The sequence below is a fragment of the Macaca mulatta genome, chromosome 11 (genome assembly GCF_049350105.2).
Source record: "Macaca mulatta isolate MMU2019108-1 chromosome 11, T2T-MMU8v2.0, whole genome shotgun sequence".
NCBI lineage: Eukaryota > Metazoa > Chordata > Mammalia > Primates > Cercopithecidae > Macaca > Macaca mulatta.
Window position 1 is genome coordinate 54,143,804 of NC_133416.1, and position 16,257 is coordinate 54,160,060.

At 41.3% G+C, this 16,257-nt stretch overlaps 2 protein-coding genes across 4 annotated transcripts in view; one reads left to right on the forward strand and one right to left on the reverse strand.

Moving 5' to 3' along the window:
* Positions 1-8,132: 8,132 nt before the first annotated feature.
* On the reverse strand, positions 8,133-12,224 carry AMIGO2 (adhesion molecule with Ig like domain 2). 3 transcript variants are annotated; one of them, XM_015151531.3, is made up of 3 exons: positions 11,025-12,224; positions 10,722-10,828; positions 8,133-10,645 (listed from the first exon to the last, which is right to left on the reverse strand). In XM_015151531.3, exon 3 carries the CDS (start codon positions 10,580-10,582, stop codon positions 9,017-9,019), a length of 1,566 nt encoding a protein of 521 aa, XP_015007017.2. In that variant the 5' UTR covers positions 10,583-10,645; positions 10,722-10,828; positions 11,025-12,224; the 3' UTR covers positions 8,133-9,016. The 3 variants fall into 3 exon arrangements, with proteins under 3 accessions (XP_015007017.2, XP_077809317.1, XP_001093749.3); XM_077953191.1 differs by having other exon boundaries at positions 10,722-10,969; positions 11,864-12,001; XM_001093749.5 differs by lacking the exon at positions 10,722-10,828 and having other exon boundaries at positions 11,025-12,065.
* The window catches only part of LOC144332655 (uncharacterized), a 31,229-nt gene continuing 25,555 nt past the window's right edge, over positions 10,584-16,257 (forward strand). Inside the window, exons 1-2 of the mRNA XM_077953092.1 lie at positions 10,584-10,608; positions 11,188-12,281. Coding sequence (XP_077809218.1) covers positions 10,584-10,608; positions 11,188-11,849 — 687 coding nt within the window. The 3' untranslated portion in view covers positions 11,850-12,281. The remainder of the gene's footprint in view (positions 10,609-11,187; positions 12,282-16,257) is intronic.

The window sequence follows — 16,257 nt, forward strand, 5'->3', positions numbered from 1 at the left end:
GGGCTGGAGTGCAGTGGCCGGATCTCAGCTCACTGCAAGCTCCGCCTCCCGGGTTCACGCCATTCTCCTGCCTCAGCCTCCCGAGTGGCTGGGACTACAGGCGCCCGCCACCTCGCCCGGCTAGTTTTTTGTGTTTTTTTTAGTAGAAACGGGGTTTCGCCGGGTTAGCCAGGATGGTCTCGATTTCCTGACCTCGTGATCCGCCCGTCTCGGCCTCCCAAAGTGCTGGGATTACAGGCTTGAGCCACCGCGCCTGGCCCCCTGTGGAGCTTTTAAAGCAAGTGAATCAGAATATCCTGAGGTGGAGCCCAGGCCTGGGGATGTTTTTGAAATCTCCACATGTCCCTCCAGTGAGTAGTCAGAGAAAGGACATGAGCTGCCTTCTGCTCAGAGGGATCCTGAGCTTTAAGAACAGACCCCAGGAGGGGACGGGTGGATGCAGGGAGGCCAGTCAGGTGCTGCAATCATCCAGGGAGGAGCTGGTGACTAGGATGTGGGATCAAGTGGAGATGATGAGAAGAGCTCAGACTCCAGGTATATTCTGAAGGCAGAGCCAAGAGAATGTTCCTGCAGATCAGGCATAGATGACACCGAGGTTTTGGGGCTGAGCAACCGGAAGAATGGAATTGCCATTTTACTGAAACGAGAAAGGTCATGGGAAGAACCTAGAAGGCATTTCTACATCATATATGAACACTTTGTATGGAAATGCCCATAGATAGTAAAATGCTCAGTACCTGGCACGTAAAGGACTCACTACGCTTTTAAAAGACAGTATGTGTGGTGAGGCTGAAGGGCAAGTATCTGCAGCTGAGTATCTTTAAGGTGGTTTGGTAACAAATAATAAACATGTGTTCCAAGCATTTTTCCAGAGATAAGTAGAGGAGATGAAGATGCAGCCAGGAAAAACTTCCCATAAATGTCTCTGCCTCCATCTCCTCTAAATCTTTAGATAATGTGGGAAGAGGCTTCATTGCCTGGCAGAAATTCTGGCAACTGCCCCTACATTCAAGGAAAGTATGAGATATGCTTAATACTGGTAGATGACACTCCCATCTCCCCCAGTGTGTGGTACTTAAAGCTGAATACCCTGAGTGACAAATAGCAGGGGAATTAGCCAGTCACCTTGCCACTATATGTAGAAAATACCTACAGAGCAGTACCTGCTCCAGTTCTTTAGGAAAACCTCAGCCCTTGTATGGGGCTGTATATAATTTCATTTTCAACAACCTTGCCAAATTCCTAAGATGCTTAATATTGACCAATTAAACAAGAAAAAATGTAATAATATATTTGTCATTCAAATCACTATGTAATAAGGACCTAATTAAGGTCCTTATTACAAATTATATACAATAGTCAATTATATGCTTTTTCAATTGAATCCTTATATGAGTTAGATTTATTAACACAAATAGCTCCTGACAAACTTGGCCCAGGAACAAGCACTATATTTCCTCTGGGTTTTGGGAAAAAGTCAAAGTTATTATAAATGGTTGCTTAAGGGAGATATTTGCTATTTTCTCCGCTGATTTGAAGTAGGTCATATTGAGAGCTGAATGCTTCCCTAAGGTTGTAATTAAGTATGAATATTAAAAAACTGAGAACAAATAAAAAAATACAACTTCTTTAGGCTTTCACATCACAGACCTTGCATTGTGTTTTCACCTCAGGCAAGACACTTTCTTTGGAAAAAGGAATACAGTTAAAAAAATAGATTTTAGAAAAATGCAATAGCTCTACAAGCCTAGACTTTGAGAAAGATTTGTGCAAACAAAAATGCTTTGGAGAAGTATTTAACCAGGTAGAGTCGGGCAAAAATGCACACAAATGCTCAAAAAGCAGCCTGAACTATTGTGATTTAATTCTTCAGGACAGTCTGATGTTTTTCCCCCCTTGAAAATCACATCTTTCTGCCTCTTCCCACCCAAATCATTCACTCTTATAAAACTAGCTTAGTCAGATCAATATCTGAGCTAGCAATGTAAATTTAATTACAGTGAGGCCTGGGTAAACATTAGCTCTAAGACATTTCTTGGTCTATAGAGTGATAACTAAATTAAGTAGGATTATTTCATCATTACAGTATTAAGCCCACAATGTTACACAAGAGAAGCTAATATTTCTAACCCTTTTTAGCTTAGGAAAATATGCTGTAAGCATTTACATGAGCCGATTTAGTATGTTTCCTCCTTGAAGAGCTATGAAATAGGAATACATGGCAGGTACATTTTCAGTGTAGACAGAGGAATGTGAAATAAGGAAGCTTCACATTGGACCCCATCCAAAGAGTCTAGTAATCAAACTATTGAAGGGACTCATTATAAGACAGTTACTGGGATGCTGGCACTCTAGGTCTCCTGACAGTCGCTTTAGTTGAATTCCCATGGTCCTGGGAATTCACAGTCTTGCCTTCCATCTCCTGCATTTTCAGCTGTGCAGATTCTCTAAACACAGTCTTCCTTGAAGCCTCCACTTGGGCATAATTTGTTCCAGGAATCTTTCCCAGACCTCCCTGTATTTGGGCATTTCTATATCAGGGCACTGGCCTCATGATAAAACTATATTTCTGCCTCTCTTTGAAACCTGGGAGCAGCTTGATCATCATTGATCTCTACGTCAAGCACAGGGACTGGCACATATTAGGTATTCAATATTATTTATGGAATGCATGAATGAATGAACGAATGAATAGAATTAAAAAGCTAAGACATGGAAACACATTCCATGTGCTAGGTACTGGATAAAGAGATAGAAGACTTATCCTCTAGAAGTTGAGGATCTGGGTCAGGAAGAGGGGAATGTAAAGAGAGGCAGAAGAATATAAGCCAGCATTTCTTAAGGACCAAAGCAGTGAGCTGCTAGGACTAAGGGAGCTGCAGCACGGAAAGGCAGAGTAGAATCCTGGAAACAGTCAGCCCACTGAAGGAAAGGTAGCCTCAAGCCACACAAAAGGAGGCAGGAGGGCAAAGTGGACATAATGAGCAAGGCCCTCTTGTGGAGCTGAGAAGAATTGCAGTTTAATTTATTAGATGATAGACATGAAAAGACTGGGTTCTGAATCCAGACAACTGGGTTTAAATCCTGACTCCTTTACTACATGCTCTTTGGGCAAATCACGTAATATTACTAAGCCTCAGTGTCTCCATTAGTAAAATGGACATAAAAACAATATCCTCCTCACAGATAGGAGATAAAATATAAAAAGCCATTAGCATGGAGCTTACACATAAGAAATGTTATTATCGGTTTTATTCATATTTTGTATGGCATGGCTAGGACACACACATTTAAAACGCTTCAGCCTAACTGTATGGAGGTGAGGGCTGTGCGTATAGATAGAGGACCAGTGCAAAATTTTAAGGTCCCTGTCTCCTCTGGATTTGATTAAGAATGATAATGTATAACCCTAAAACATCAGCTAGCTGCAAGTCAAGATCCTAGCTAAGGTAATATTTGCGGCATTTGTGGGATGGTTATGTAGTATGTAAACCTGTACCACATTAGCCCAGTTGGTTAAAACCAGATCTCTGAGCATATTCCCTTCTCACCTCCTACTGGCCATTATAGTTACAAATAGATTAACTCTGATTTCTTAATAGGTTTATTTGTTTACTCTCAGTTGTACTGTAATCTCCTTTAAGAGGAGAAAGTGGTTATTATACATCATTTATGGCAGTGTCTAGCAATGCCCAATAATCTTCTCTGGGTTACTACTAGCCATTCATCACCAAAGTGATCACCCTTGATCCTAGATTCTTGACTCCATGACCCTAAGATCATGTGGACACAACAAAAATTTTCTACAAATATATTTGACACTCTGCTGATCTCATAGGGAAGTTTAATCAAGTAAGCTAGTGAGGCTACCTTGTGAAATAATTTTAAAATTATCTTGAGAAATCTATTTTTTAAATTAGTTGGAAAATTCTCCCATGGGGTCTGACTTGTCTCTGCCACTTTCCTAGAAATTGAAAACAAATTCTCTGATATTCCCTCAAATAGAACGTTTACCCATAAATTCGGGTCATTTTTGAATTTAAAAATACTGAAATTAAACACTTATTCATTTCAATATTTTGACATATTGTTTATAATGATAAAGCAGATATTTGTTTTGCATATTAGGCAATTTCATGTGTGAAGTGCAACTGGACTACAAAGAGCCAATAGGCTGGAGCCAATAGTTTACCAAGCTCGTATCTTCTTAGGTAGATTTCAAATTTTGCTACTAGTAACACATTGTATTTTATAGGGGAAAAAAACATGTTCACCTTTATTATGATTTATAATCCCCTGACCTTCCATTTCTGTTCTCCCCAGACTTGCTGCGAGCATTAGTTCATTCAACTCTTACATTTATAGAGAACTTGCTTCTCACCCATGCTTTACAAAGTCATTCTATTGGTTAAACGTCTATGTGAGTACTATGGAGAGATATTTTTAAAATAATTATCATGATAAAAACAGCTTATTAACTCAGTCACCTGGGAAAACGATTTATCCTTTCTGAGTTGTTTTCTGCCATCTGTAACAGAGTAATATTTCCCATCTTTTAAGGCTACTATAACAAGGAATGATAATAAATAAAAACTATCTCACACAGTGTCCCTGGTATTTAGTAGGTGCTTAATAAATTAAAACCAGTATAAATGTCATATGCACATTTTACAATTGACAAAATGCCTATTTTTCTATACTCTGGTCCTTATTGTAAAAGAGCTTCTTTCCCTGGCATCTATCCACAAGCAACAATGGCCGCTTAAGCAGTCCTCTAAATTATTCAAGAGGTTATTATAATACTTTTTAGTTCTACTTTTTATATATTACCATCCAATAATACTTGCAAGGGCAAATTAATCATCATTTTCCACACTAACTTTCATATTATAGTCATGAATCAGGGGGCTGGCTCTTGGGCAGGGAGGAATAAGAGAATCATGAAAAGAATCTTGTGCTTTCTTTAAAAACTATTCTTCTAATACTTTGGAGAAGCAAAGAGTTTGCTTCTCTGTAGACGAAATCTGCACTCAAACATCCATGGACTATGTCCTCATGTTACTATAATCTAATCAAGTTTGAAAGCTCCAAAGCTCATTGTTAGGAACCCAATCTGTTTTAGCTGCTTCAAACTAGAAACAGTTTTAACAGATGAAAGAATCAGGGATACAGTCATCTCAAAGTAATTATTCCATGTTCCCCAGTTTAGAAAAATATAAGTCATAAATTACAACCAGTTTACTCTATGTTTCATTTAGTGTCCATGAATCAAACTCTTCTGTTTTTCTAGTATGTGAGAATATTTTTAGAGGGCTAAGATTCTTCTTTTTATTAATAAATGCATTAGCAAGTAAGAGGAATGTATTTTGACAAAGCCTCAAATACACAATTTGCTATGGTGCCATTTCAGGATGTTTCATCACAATAGGTAGAATCAGAATAGGTAGAATCAGAATGGCACAGTAAATTAGAAAAAAAAAAAAAAAAAAGCAGTTGGGCAGACCTTATCCCAAACATCTTGAATCCGAATCTCTGGTTGAGAAGTGTGCAGGTGGTAGCTGCTGGAAACTCCTGCTTCTTTAACTTTTCCCTGAGAGTCTACTGAGAAACCCAGTTTTGAACTTACTGCTAGATCATTTGGTAAACTAGATGCCACTGGAAGGCGACACCAAGCTAGTAGCAGTTATGGCAAAGGAAAAGCGATGATGCTGTAGGATGCTTTGGCTGTATCCTGTTTAAATAGTGCTTCGCAGGATGATCCCAAATCAAATATCTTTTCAGAATTTGAACTGGTAATGTGTCTTCCTGTTCTTCTTATGTTTCCATCCCCATAAGTTTCATCTACGTCCCTTTTGATTAATGTTAGGAAAATGTTTATTTAAAAACATAAAAACATTTTTCTGTGCAAATAATTCAAGCAATTAAAGCTAAAAAATGAATATATTTTAATGTCTCTAGACTGAACAGTGAGGACTAATGCAGAAATTAATTATAAATAAGAAAATCTTTTAGGTGCTTCTTTCAGATTCTAGATCTTGAAAGTGTCTTTAAAATTTTAACTCACAACTATAGAATATATTATCATATGTGTATAGGGAATAGTGGACCCAATGTCTTTATTAAAATAAAAAATACCCTAAGCCTTGGAAAATTTCACTTCTATAACTTTGATTGATTTACCCAGTGAGTTTCCACCTCTCACAACTATATAATAAAAAATACTAAGTGGCTTAAAAAAAAAACTCAGTTACATAAATCTAGATTATTACTTGGAAAGAAAATTATATAAAAGGTCTCAGTGAGATAAATTGTAAAAGGATAAATTACTTTTGTTCCTATATTTAAAATATATGTGATCAGGCTCCTATCAAAAAATTGATACATCCAAGAACTTAAAAGTCTACATTATAACATTCAGTTTCTTACTTTTTTAAATCAACATTCCTTCCTACTTTTGCTCAAAACACAGCTTTGCTTTTCAGTATTTGGGATTTTCTTTCGTTTTTTGTTTGTTTGTTTTGGTTATAAGTAACTTAGTTTCTATCTCAGCTCATCCTATCCTTTTGCCAGAAAGCCATTCCCTACTCCTAGCACTGTCCATATTTCCCTGCCAAATGCAACACTTACTTTCATTGGATCAAGGATTTGAAGAATGGAAGAACCTTAGAGATCCCTTCTGAAAAAGATTTAATTCAGGGATCCTCTCTCCAACTTCTTTGTCAGAGGATGGTCCCAGCTCTATAAAACATTCCTGGAGTATTCATGGCCCCTTGTGGCAGCCCTTTCCATTGCTGGAGAGCTTTCATGGATCAAGAGGTTTTCCTTGTGTCCAGACTAGCTGTATGATCCTAAACAAATCACAGCATCTCTTGAGTCTATGTTTCTATACAGTAAGAAGAGGTGATGATTTCCAAGGTCACACAAATCACAGAATTCTTCCTAATTATTTTAATGGCAGTAAGCAGAATAAAATGCTTGCTTGTAACATCTTTGACTCTGAAGGATATTGTCTAAAGGGTGAGGCTGGTGTTTAAGGGGCAAGGCCAGTAATTTTTAACACCATCCAATAAGGACTTTTCAATGCTACCGAGCAGCAGGTCTACATACTGTTCCCTAAAAGGACACCTCCTGGCTACTTGTTCCTTAACTTCCCGCTCCCTAGTCTGCCACTGAAAGCCCCACATGGCACTTAGGGAACCCTCACCATGCATCCATTATTATCGTTATTACTATTATTATTACTGATTTGTTCACAGAAAACCATTACTGCCAAAGTCAGTGGTTGATCTTCCATCCTTATCTACTTATCTGCAATATTTTTCACTGCGCCCACTCCCATCCTTTAAAAATTATCTTCTTTCTTAGCCCCAGGAGAATCAATCTTTGATTCTCCTTTGCCATGTTTTGATCACTTTTTATGCCCATCCCTTGAAAAGGAGTCGAAAGTTTCTTTGGACCTCTGATCTTCACCAGGGAGAATGCTAAACTCTAGCTCTCCTTCTATCCCTGCCACTGTTTGACCTTACAAAGTATTCTCTCTGGGCCTCATTTGTCCCCGAGAAAAGAGGAGGAGCTGGAGGGATGATGTGGAACATCCCTTTAAGCTATACACTGCTGTGCTAGTCATCTTAATCCCATTCTGCATTCCTTCAGTATGTGATAGTTTCAGAAAGCAAGTATAGGCCTGTGATGATGCTAAGACCACCAAGAGATCATTCATTCCAGTATGGGGAGTGATGGGGTGTATGGGGAGAAACCTTAAACACCATCTGGTCTGAAACCTTTGTTTTACAGTTGAGGGAACCTAGGTTCAGAGAGGGGGCACTTGATTGCCTCAAAGCAGAGACAGGATAATAAGGAGGTCCCCTGGGCTCTCACTTGTTGCAAATTAAGAGTTTAAGTGTTTTCTGGATCTGGTTAAAGTGCGTAATGATATCAGAGTAAAACGTCATACACAAGGTGTAAATTGATCTAGAACACATTCAAGCCTTCCCCTCCCCCTTTAAAAAAATCAACTTTACTATTAGAATTTTGGAGAGATTTGCTGTCGGTGGTGCTTTATACAAAATAGCATAATCTGATAACATAAAACACTTTAGATTTGTTTTTAAATAGCCAAATAAAACAAAACATCAAGTCACAGATTACATATATTTACATTAATTCAAATGTCCAAAGCACAGTACAGTAGTGTCTATTTAATAGTTCACATAATTTAAGATTTACATATACACAAGCCACATGAACCAATATTAGTTTGCTAGAACAGGGATTTAAGAAGTCACTCAGACATTTTGGTATTGACACTTACATATTTATGGCAACAAATTATGATGACTTTAAATTTTCAATGAGATCTTTTGTACAAGGATACAGAATGGAAAGAATGTACAAAATGAAAAGACAGGCGAACAAATGTACTTTCCTTGCACTATTTCTATAACATCATATAGGATATGGCATTATCCAGTACATTTTATCAGTGTAGTCTATTCATTGTGGTCTGAAATGGTAATTTTGGCTGAATAATCCCCAAATCTAACTTTGCTTTAGGCTTTATAATTGATGCTTGATGCTTCTTTCTACATCTTTTAAAAATGAAATTGAACACTAGTGTTTTTCTTTAAAATAACTCAACTTTGGTACTAGTAAGTTAGCAAAGTCTATTTTTAAAGGACACTAATACATAAAGTTTATTTTTTCTTTCAATATCCTAAATAAAGGGACAATGGGAGTCATATCACATCTGGGCCTGCTCTGAAATTATCAATAGTGCTAAAGACTAAGATATTGTTATCTAGAACTGAAACTTTGGAAAACAACCCCATCTTTCTCTGGCAGACTGAGGAACTAAAGTGCTTTACCTCATTTCCTACCAATCATTTTAAGAGACCATTTGGTTGTATTTCAAAGAACAAAACAACACAATTTCTGTCCTGTTGTTTATTTTGCAGACCACACACAAAGTTAAATATGAAGAGATTAAATTATGACATCATACAAATATAGGCACAAATTAAGTGGACGCCACAAAAGGTGTGTCAGAAAACACTGAATTGACTGAATCTGAGTCAGATTTCCCCCTCGTGGACTTTAGGATGCCCTCAGCTATCACTGCCTCGCTGGGAAAGAGCCTCACTTTCCCGTTCTGACCTGCTGCAGTATCCTTCAGGGGTTCCAAAAACACCACTCTTTTACCTGCACCTGCCTTCCGTTCATCAGCGGAGGCATCACCAGCAGGGCCAGGACTGAGAATCGATGAATGGGCATTGCTTTGGTGTAGCATATTTTTCTGTCTCTTGGTTTTACACTTGCAGGGACATGGAGTCAGATAGAGGTACAAAAGTACCAAAACGATACTGGCCACGCAAGCAGCAAGAGTGGTAAAAGCTGTGTTAAATGCCTCATGAGCATGGGATCTGCTTACAGTGAAATTGCTCACATTTATTGTGACGTCCACAGTTTCATTTAACAGGCGTTGCTTATTCATTGCGATACAAGAATACACTCCAGCATCCTCAAAACGAGGGCTTTCTATAACCAGACTTCCATTGTGAAACACGTGAAAGTTTTCCATCTCTTTATCTGGCTCTAGCAGTCTGTTATCTGGACCCATCCAGATGAAATCGGTATTTGCATTACCTGTCTTGCTGTCACAGTGGACAATCAGTCTCTCCCCGACCTGAGCCTCATGAATAAAGCCAAGCGCACGAAAGGAACCATTGATGATGCTGTCAGAGCAATTCATAAAGCTATCCTGGAGCAGAAGTACCTGACGCGAGCGCCTAGAGTCAGACCACAGGCGACAGGTGTAATCGTTCTTAAAATCCATCACTGAGCTAAAGTGCCTACGATACCAAAAGACCAGCAAGGAATACAGGGAACAGTCACAGACAAATGGGTTTCCATGAAGGTAGATACCTCTCAGTTGTTTTCCTGGCACTAAATTTATATGGTGCATTGGCATGGAAGGAATTCGGTTATAAGAAACATCTAAAAACATCAGTTCTGGCAGCTTGAACCTTCCAACATACAAATCCATTGGAAACTGTGTGAGAAAATTTCCACTTAAGTAGAGTTTCTGCAACTGGGACAGCCCTCCAAATGCTGAAGGATCGAGATAGGATATGTGATTGTTGTAAAGCAGAAGCACTTCCAGAACCTTCAACTCTTGGAATACAGCATTTTTCACTGTCTTCAGTTTATTGGACGATAAGTCAAGACACTTCAAATTTGGAGTTGTGGAAAAACTGCCCGTGGAAATGCTGGTGATGTTGTTATGACGAAGAATTAGGGTGTTCAGCTTTGCAAATGATACTGGAATCCACTCAGAATCCAGAAGCCCAATTCTGTTATAACTCAGGTCCAGTCTCTTAATCAGTCTGAAAAGGTTCCCAGGCACCTTGGACAGGTTTTTGTTGGTGCAGCTGACGATGTCAGTGGCACAGATGCAAGCGGTGGGGCACACTCCAGAGGCGCCAGGGCCCACAGTCACTGTGATCATCAGCAAACACAGCAGCTCCCTGCAGCCCGGTCTGACGGCTCCAAGCAGGGTGGGCAGAGTGTGTACACGTAACGACATTATGGTCGCCTCTGAGTCTCTTCCCGGTGTCTTTTCCACCGGCTCAGACTCCCACCAGTGAACCTGGCAAACAATTAATATTTCAGAGGGGGTAAAAAGCAGAAACTGACTACCACTAGTTAACCCATAAGAGCCATACCTTACTTTCTTTCCAATAACTTTTGAAATGGATTTTATTTCACAATAGGGAGCTCTGTGTTGCCTCTTCACTGTTAAATGTATTCTTTCGTCTTTCCTGGGTTAGTCCTGCTTGTAAAAATTTAGTCACATTCTCTCCATACCGCCGTCTCACCCACCATCAGAAACTCAATTTTTTCCTAAGGTGCATCCTGCGTTGTTGTTGTTTTTTAACTCCCTCCAACAAACACAACTATACGCAAACGTAGCCTACAAACAATTAAACGGAAATACTTAGCAACCACCCATCCATAAAACAACTCACGGAGCTGGGGAGCCTCGCGGGCTCCGGGGAGGCTGCCTACGCGGTGCCTTCCGAAGGTCTGCGCGTCCGTCTGTCCGTGTCCGTCACTCTTGCACCTTCCGACTTCCTTTCCCTCCGGCTCCCGGCGGGCGGCAGCCTCTCGCCGGCTCTCAACTTTGAGGAGTTTCAAGCAGCCGCAGCGGCAGCAGCAGCCCTGGACGCAGCAGCCAAGCTCTTCGCTGGCTCCCGGGGGCTCTCCCGGGCTCCTCTCATTGCAGGCTGAAGGTACCGCCTCGGCGCTCTGGCCGCCGTGTGCCCGTGCGCGGGGCGCCCCGCTCCCGGAGCCGGGGCCGCGGGAGGGGGCGCAGACAGCTGGGCGGCAGCGGGCGGCCCCGCCTCTCCGCACTCGGGAGGCTGCAGGACCCGGGGTTCCCGCGCGCCCGGGTCCGGGAGAGGGGCTGGGGGGCCGGTCCCACCCCTGCGCGTCCTGCCTCCTGCGGGCAGCAGCTCGCAGCCTGCGGGAGGGAGCCGGCTGGGCGCGTGGTGGGGGGCGCGCGGTGCAGAGGGGGCGGCGGCGCAGCCAATCCGAGAGGCGGCCGGCGCCCCCTCATACCGCCCCGCGGCCCCGCCGCCTGCACCCGCCTTCCTCCTCCAGCGCCCACCCGGACCTCTAGAACGGCCGCGCAGAGCGGGAAGGAGGCAGGGGTCCACACCAGAGGCCCAGACTCTCGTCCTAGGGTCAAGACGCCCCAACCCACTCGCCTACCAATTACGTGCCTTCCTCCAGCTCCAAGCCGGGCAGTAACGGGGTCCAGGAAGGCTAAAGGGGACACGCCCAACCACTGAGGGAGGGGTCTCACCTTTGGAGACCCATTTCGCGGCGGCCGCACAGGTCACGTCTCTCTCCCCACCCAGGCCAGAGTCCCCGGACCTCTTAGAGCTTTGCTTTGGGGCGAGGGCCAAGGAGGCTTTCCCGGCGCCCAGTGCAGTTGACTGTCTGGGTTTACAAAATAAACCCAGAAGCAGCCTGACGTCTCCGCTCGCATCTGGGGAGGAGGTCGCGGGGAGGGAAGTCGGGGACGTTTCCTCTCCACAGGGATCTCTGCCGGGAAGAAGTAACCGGAGAAATCGCCTCGGGGACACCCCTCACCTCCCTGGGAAAGTTCTATCCCTTTCCTAACTCAGGAGGCGGCAACAGGGATGGTGTCCAATTCAAGAAGGAGGAGGGCAGGAAAGAAGGCTTGGAGCCGACCTTCCGGCTGGAATGCAAAGATAAGGGTATTAACCCAAATAATAATAATAATCCCAGAGCAGACCTTTTTTTCTTTTTCTTTTTTCTCTTTTCCTTTCCCTCTTCTCTCTCTCTCTCATTTCCTCTGTCTTTGTCTCCGCCACCTCCGCGTCTTTTGCAAGCGTGCTTGTGGCGCGTGCGGGACAGGGACGTAAGGGGCGTGTGCGCGGAGGCTCTTCATCCCTTCCAGAGATGCTGCAGCCGACCAGGGCGCTTTGGTTTGGCAAGCACAGAAGGTGCAAGCCGAACAAGGCCATTCAGAAATGAGGTGGAGGCTATGAGGCTGATGAGCTCTACGATTAAAAATCCATTTTTGTTTAATTCCAAGATAAGTTTTAACGATGGGATTTGAGTGAGCCAAATGGCCCTCTTGGCCATTATATCCGGATTAAAAGAAATAAATTACTGCCCTGACAAAAGATGCCAACCACAGTGGAATGAAAAGCAACCAAATTGAGAGAACAGTTGGGGCAGGATAGATAAAAATGATGAGTACAACCAACTCTTCCTCCCCTCCCCTGCTCACCTTTTCACTTGAGCAATCTGGAACTTAGTGAAAGTTGTTTCCTACACGGTCCATGAGTCATTGTTGTGGTCAGGCAGATCTGTTAGAACAACGCCTAATTTAAATGGAATTGTTTGTGGATTAAAGCCGGGCTAGCACTAATAAATCTAGACATTTTCAGATGAAAACAACTTGATGCAGATTAATTTATTTCATGAAAAGTTGAATTTTATCATAAGAACACAGCCTAAAATGCTTCATGCAAGCCTTTCTCACTGTGCACTTCAAGGGGAGAGGCAGAAGTTGAGATTTTCTAGTATTAGGCCACACTTCCTGGGGTTCTCAAAAAAACTTGGTCTCCAGGCCTTCAATTTTATAGAGTTTGGATAGTTAATACAGAGGAATAGAATTAAAATTGCTCGGAGGAATATTTTTTAAATGACTAATAAATGACCAGGTTTTTGCAGGATTTTACTAATTAATTAACATAGTATTTTAAGGAAACCATGAAGGCAGAAGAAAGACCTGTATTTAATGCAAAAATAGTCTAAAAAAAATAAGTGATTCAAAAAAATTGAAACAAGAAAGTTATAACTACAGGCATACTGTAAAAACATTATGCGGAGATTACACAGCAAAAGTAAACTAAATGCACTCAAAATCCATAGACAAGGCTATTTATCCATTTGAAGACCTGATTGGGGGGGTTTCACATGTTTGTGAGGGGGAAGAAGGTTGTAAAAAGATTGAGTTTACCAACTGGGAGAAAAGAAAGGTAATAGTTGATCTTAAGGTATAAGATGTGACCTTATTTTGTGGAGGATAGCATTTTTATCTTTCTAGCATCCTTTCTCCTTCTTCTAACAGATTCCCTCTTTTCACTAGAAGATAAATTCCAAGAGGATAGCAGTTTTATCTGTTTTGGGTATTACTGTATTCTCAGCTCCTAGAACCCTGCTTAACACATTCAATAAATTTTTGATAAATGAACTGATGAACAGGGAGCCTATTCAAAGTGGTTAAGATAACGGTTTACGCCACCTGAATCTGCTGGTTGCTATCCTGCCTTTTACGCTTTGAAAGCTTGTCTTAAAAATGAAGGGGAAGAAAGAGAAAGAGGAAGCCTGTAAATGTTATTTGAGTCCTGGATCTGGTAGTACCTGAAGGCCACTGCATACTTTTACTTCCTTTTTAATTATATTTTCCACCCCACCCCCCTTTTTAGCTTAAATTATTTTGACTTGTGAGTATGTCGCTTGTGACGGACAGACTACTAACACATGTAATGATGGTGATAATAAATATGTACTGAGCCATTATTATATGCCAGACACTGAGCTATGCGTTTTACATGCATTATTTCATTTATTGCTCACCACAGCCCTGTGACATTATATAATCCTATAACCCAGATGGTAAACAACTGTGTTCCAAATTATTTGAAAATGAAATGGGATGCAATTATCTCGAGGTTCTATTTGAAGGATTTAGATTGAACAGAAGAGAGACGTTTCTGCCAGGGTGGTTTCAACCTGGAATGGGTTGCCAAGACAGATGGTTGAGTTGCCTTCTTAGGAGTTTAAAATAGGATGCGATAGATATTCCTCTGGCCTCTTCCACATGACATAATACATTGGTAGTTTTGACCATTCAGTAAAGACTCCAAGGGATAGTAGAATGTGGCTTGACACTTGACATAATTCTGAATCTAGTGTACTGAGAAGGGTGTGTGGTCATGTGAGTGTCTAACTGGGTTTGGAAATACCTTCTGCCTGAGGCAGTAATTTGAGGTGATGAAATCACAGGAGTTCTAGCCCTGTGATTTCCATAATTTCTCAGGTTATAATCAAAGATTTAAGGAATTAGAGACATGAGATAGCACATGTTTGATGATTCTAAGTCATTTTTACTAATAATTAACACTTCAATAGCACTTTATGTCCTAAGAAGGACTTTCACATTCTTTATCTCCTTTGATTCTACCCTGCGCCCTGTAATCAGGTGGAATTGATGCACTGGCAGATACCTTGTTGCCTCTGTTTTTGGCGTGAGGCACGCTGAGTGTTCTTTGGAGATGGAGCTTACTGGGTCACTGATTGCTGCATAAGGAGCTTCCTGTGGCGTCTCCTCACTCTGGCGGGCAGCACTCTTAGGATGTTTACAGTGTGACTTAGCTTGAACCCACAAGAAAAACATACCTTTGCCCAGCAACTATGGAAGTGCACTCAGCTCCTACAGCATCCTGTTCTCTTGGCCTCCTCCAGTTGGTTTTTGTAAATTGCCTAAGATTTTTTATAGAACCAGATCTCTCACCCAATCCTGTGTGTTTCGTTATATGGAGATATATTTTCAGGGAAAACTCAGACTCCAGCTCCTGTGCTTTCTGAACTCCAGGAGGCATGTGTCAACTTGTGGCATGTTTCTCTGGACGCTCCCTCTACTTGGCTGGAAATGGAGGTATAGAATGGGAGTATTCTGCAGGAGGTACTGTGTGTCCTCCCCAGGAAGAGCTCACAATGGGGCTACTCTTTAAGCAATCTCCACTCACCCATCTGGTGGTTCGGTCTCTTATCTTCATTGACATAGGCTGGACAGTTTTTTGTTTTTTAATTCACTTGAGATAAAATCCACATGACATAAAATTCACCATTTTAAAGTGTGCAGTTCAGCAATTGTTTAATCACAATACTGTGCAACCATCAACCACTATCTAATTATAGAATACAGATGCTCCTCAATTTACAACGGGATTACATTAAAAAAAAAAAAACTCAATAAATAAGTTAAAAATCATTTATTACACCTAATCTACTGAACATCGTAGTTTAGCCTAGCGTACCTTAAATGTGCGTAAAACATTTACATTAGCCTACAGTTGAGCAAAATCGTCTAATACAAAGTCCATTTTATATTAAAAAAAAAGTGTTGAATTGCTCATGGAATTTATTGAATACTGTACTGGATGTGAAAAACAGAGTGATTGCATGGGTACTTGAAGTATGGTTTCTACTGAATGTGTATCACTTTCGCATCATTGTAAAGTTGAAACATCCTAAGGCAAACTGAATCATCATAAGTCAGGGACTGTGTATTTTCATCACCCCAAAAAGAAGCCCTATGCCTATTAAGCAGTTACTCCTATTTTCCTTTCTCTCAGCCCCTGGCAACCACTAATGTACATTCTGTTTCTATGGATTTGCCTATTCTGGACATTTTATATAAATGGAATCATTCAATATGTGTTTTTTTGTGTCTGGCTTCTTTCACTTGGCATGTTTTCTAGGTTTGGACGGGGATTTTGAGCTAAAGACTGCAGAATCTGTTAGGAGCACGCTGTTGAAAGACTTGCATAGGTTAGCCACACTTGAACTTGGAATGTGGTTGTGGGGACCAAAGTTCCATTTATCCAGAGTCTTGAATTATAAAAGTGTTAAACCTCTGTGTGGTTGCAGAAACCT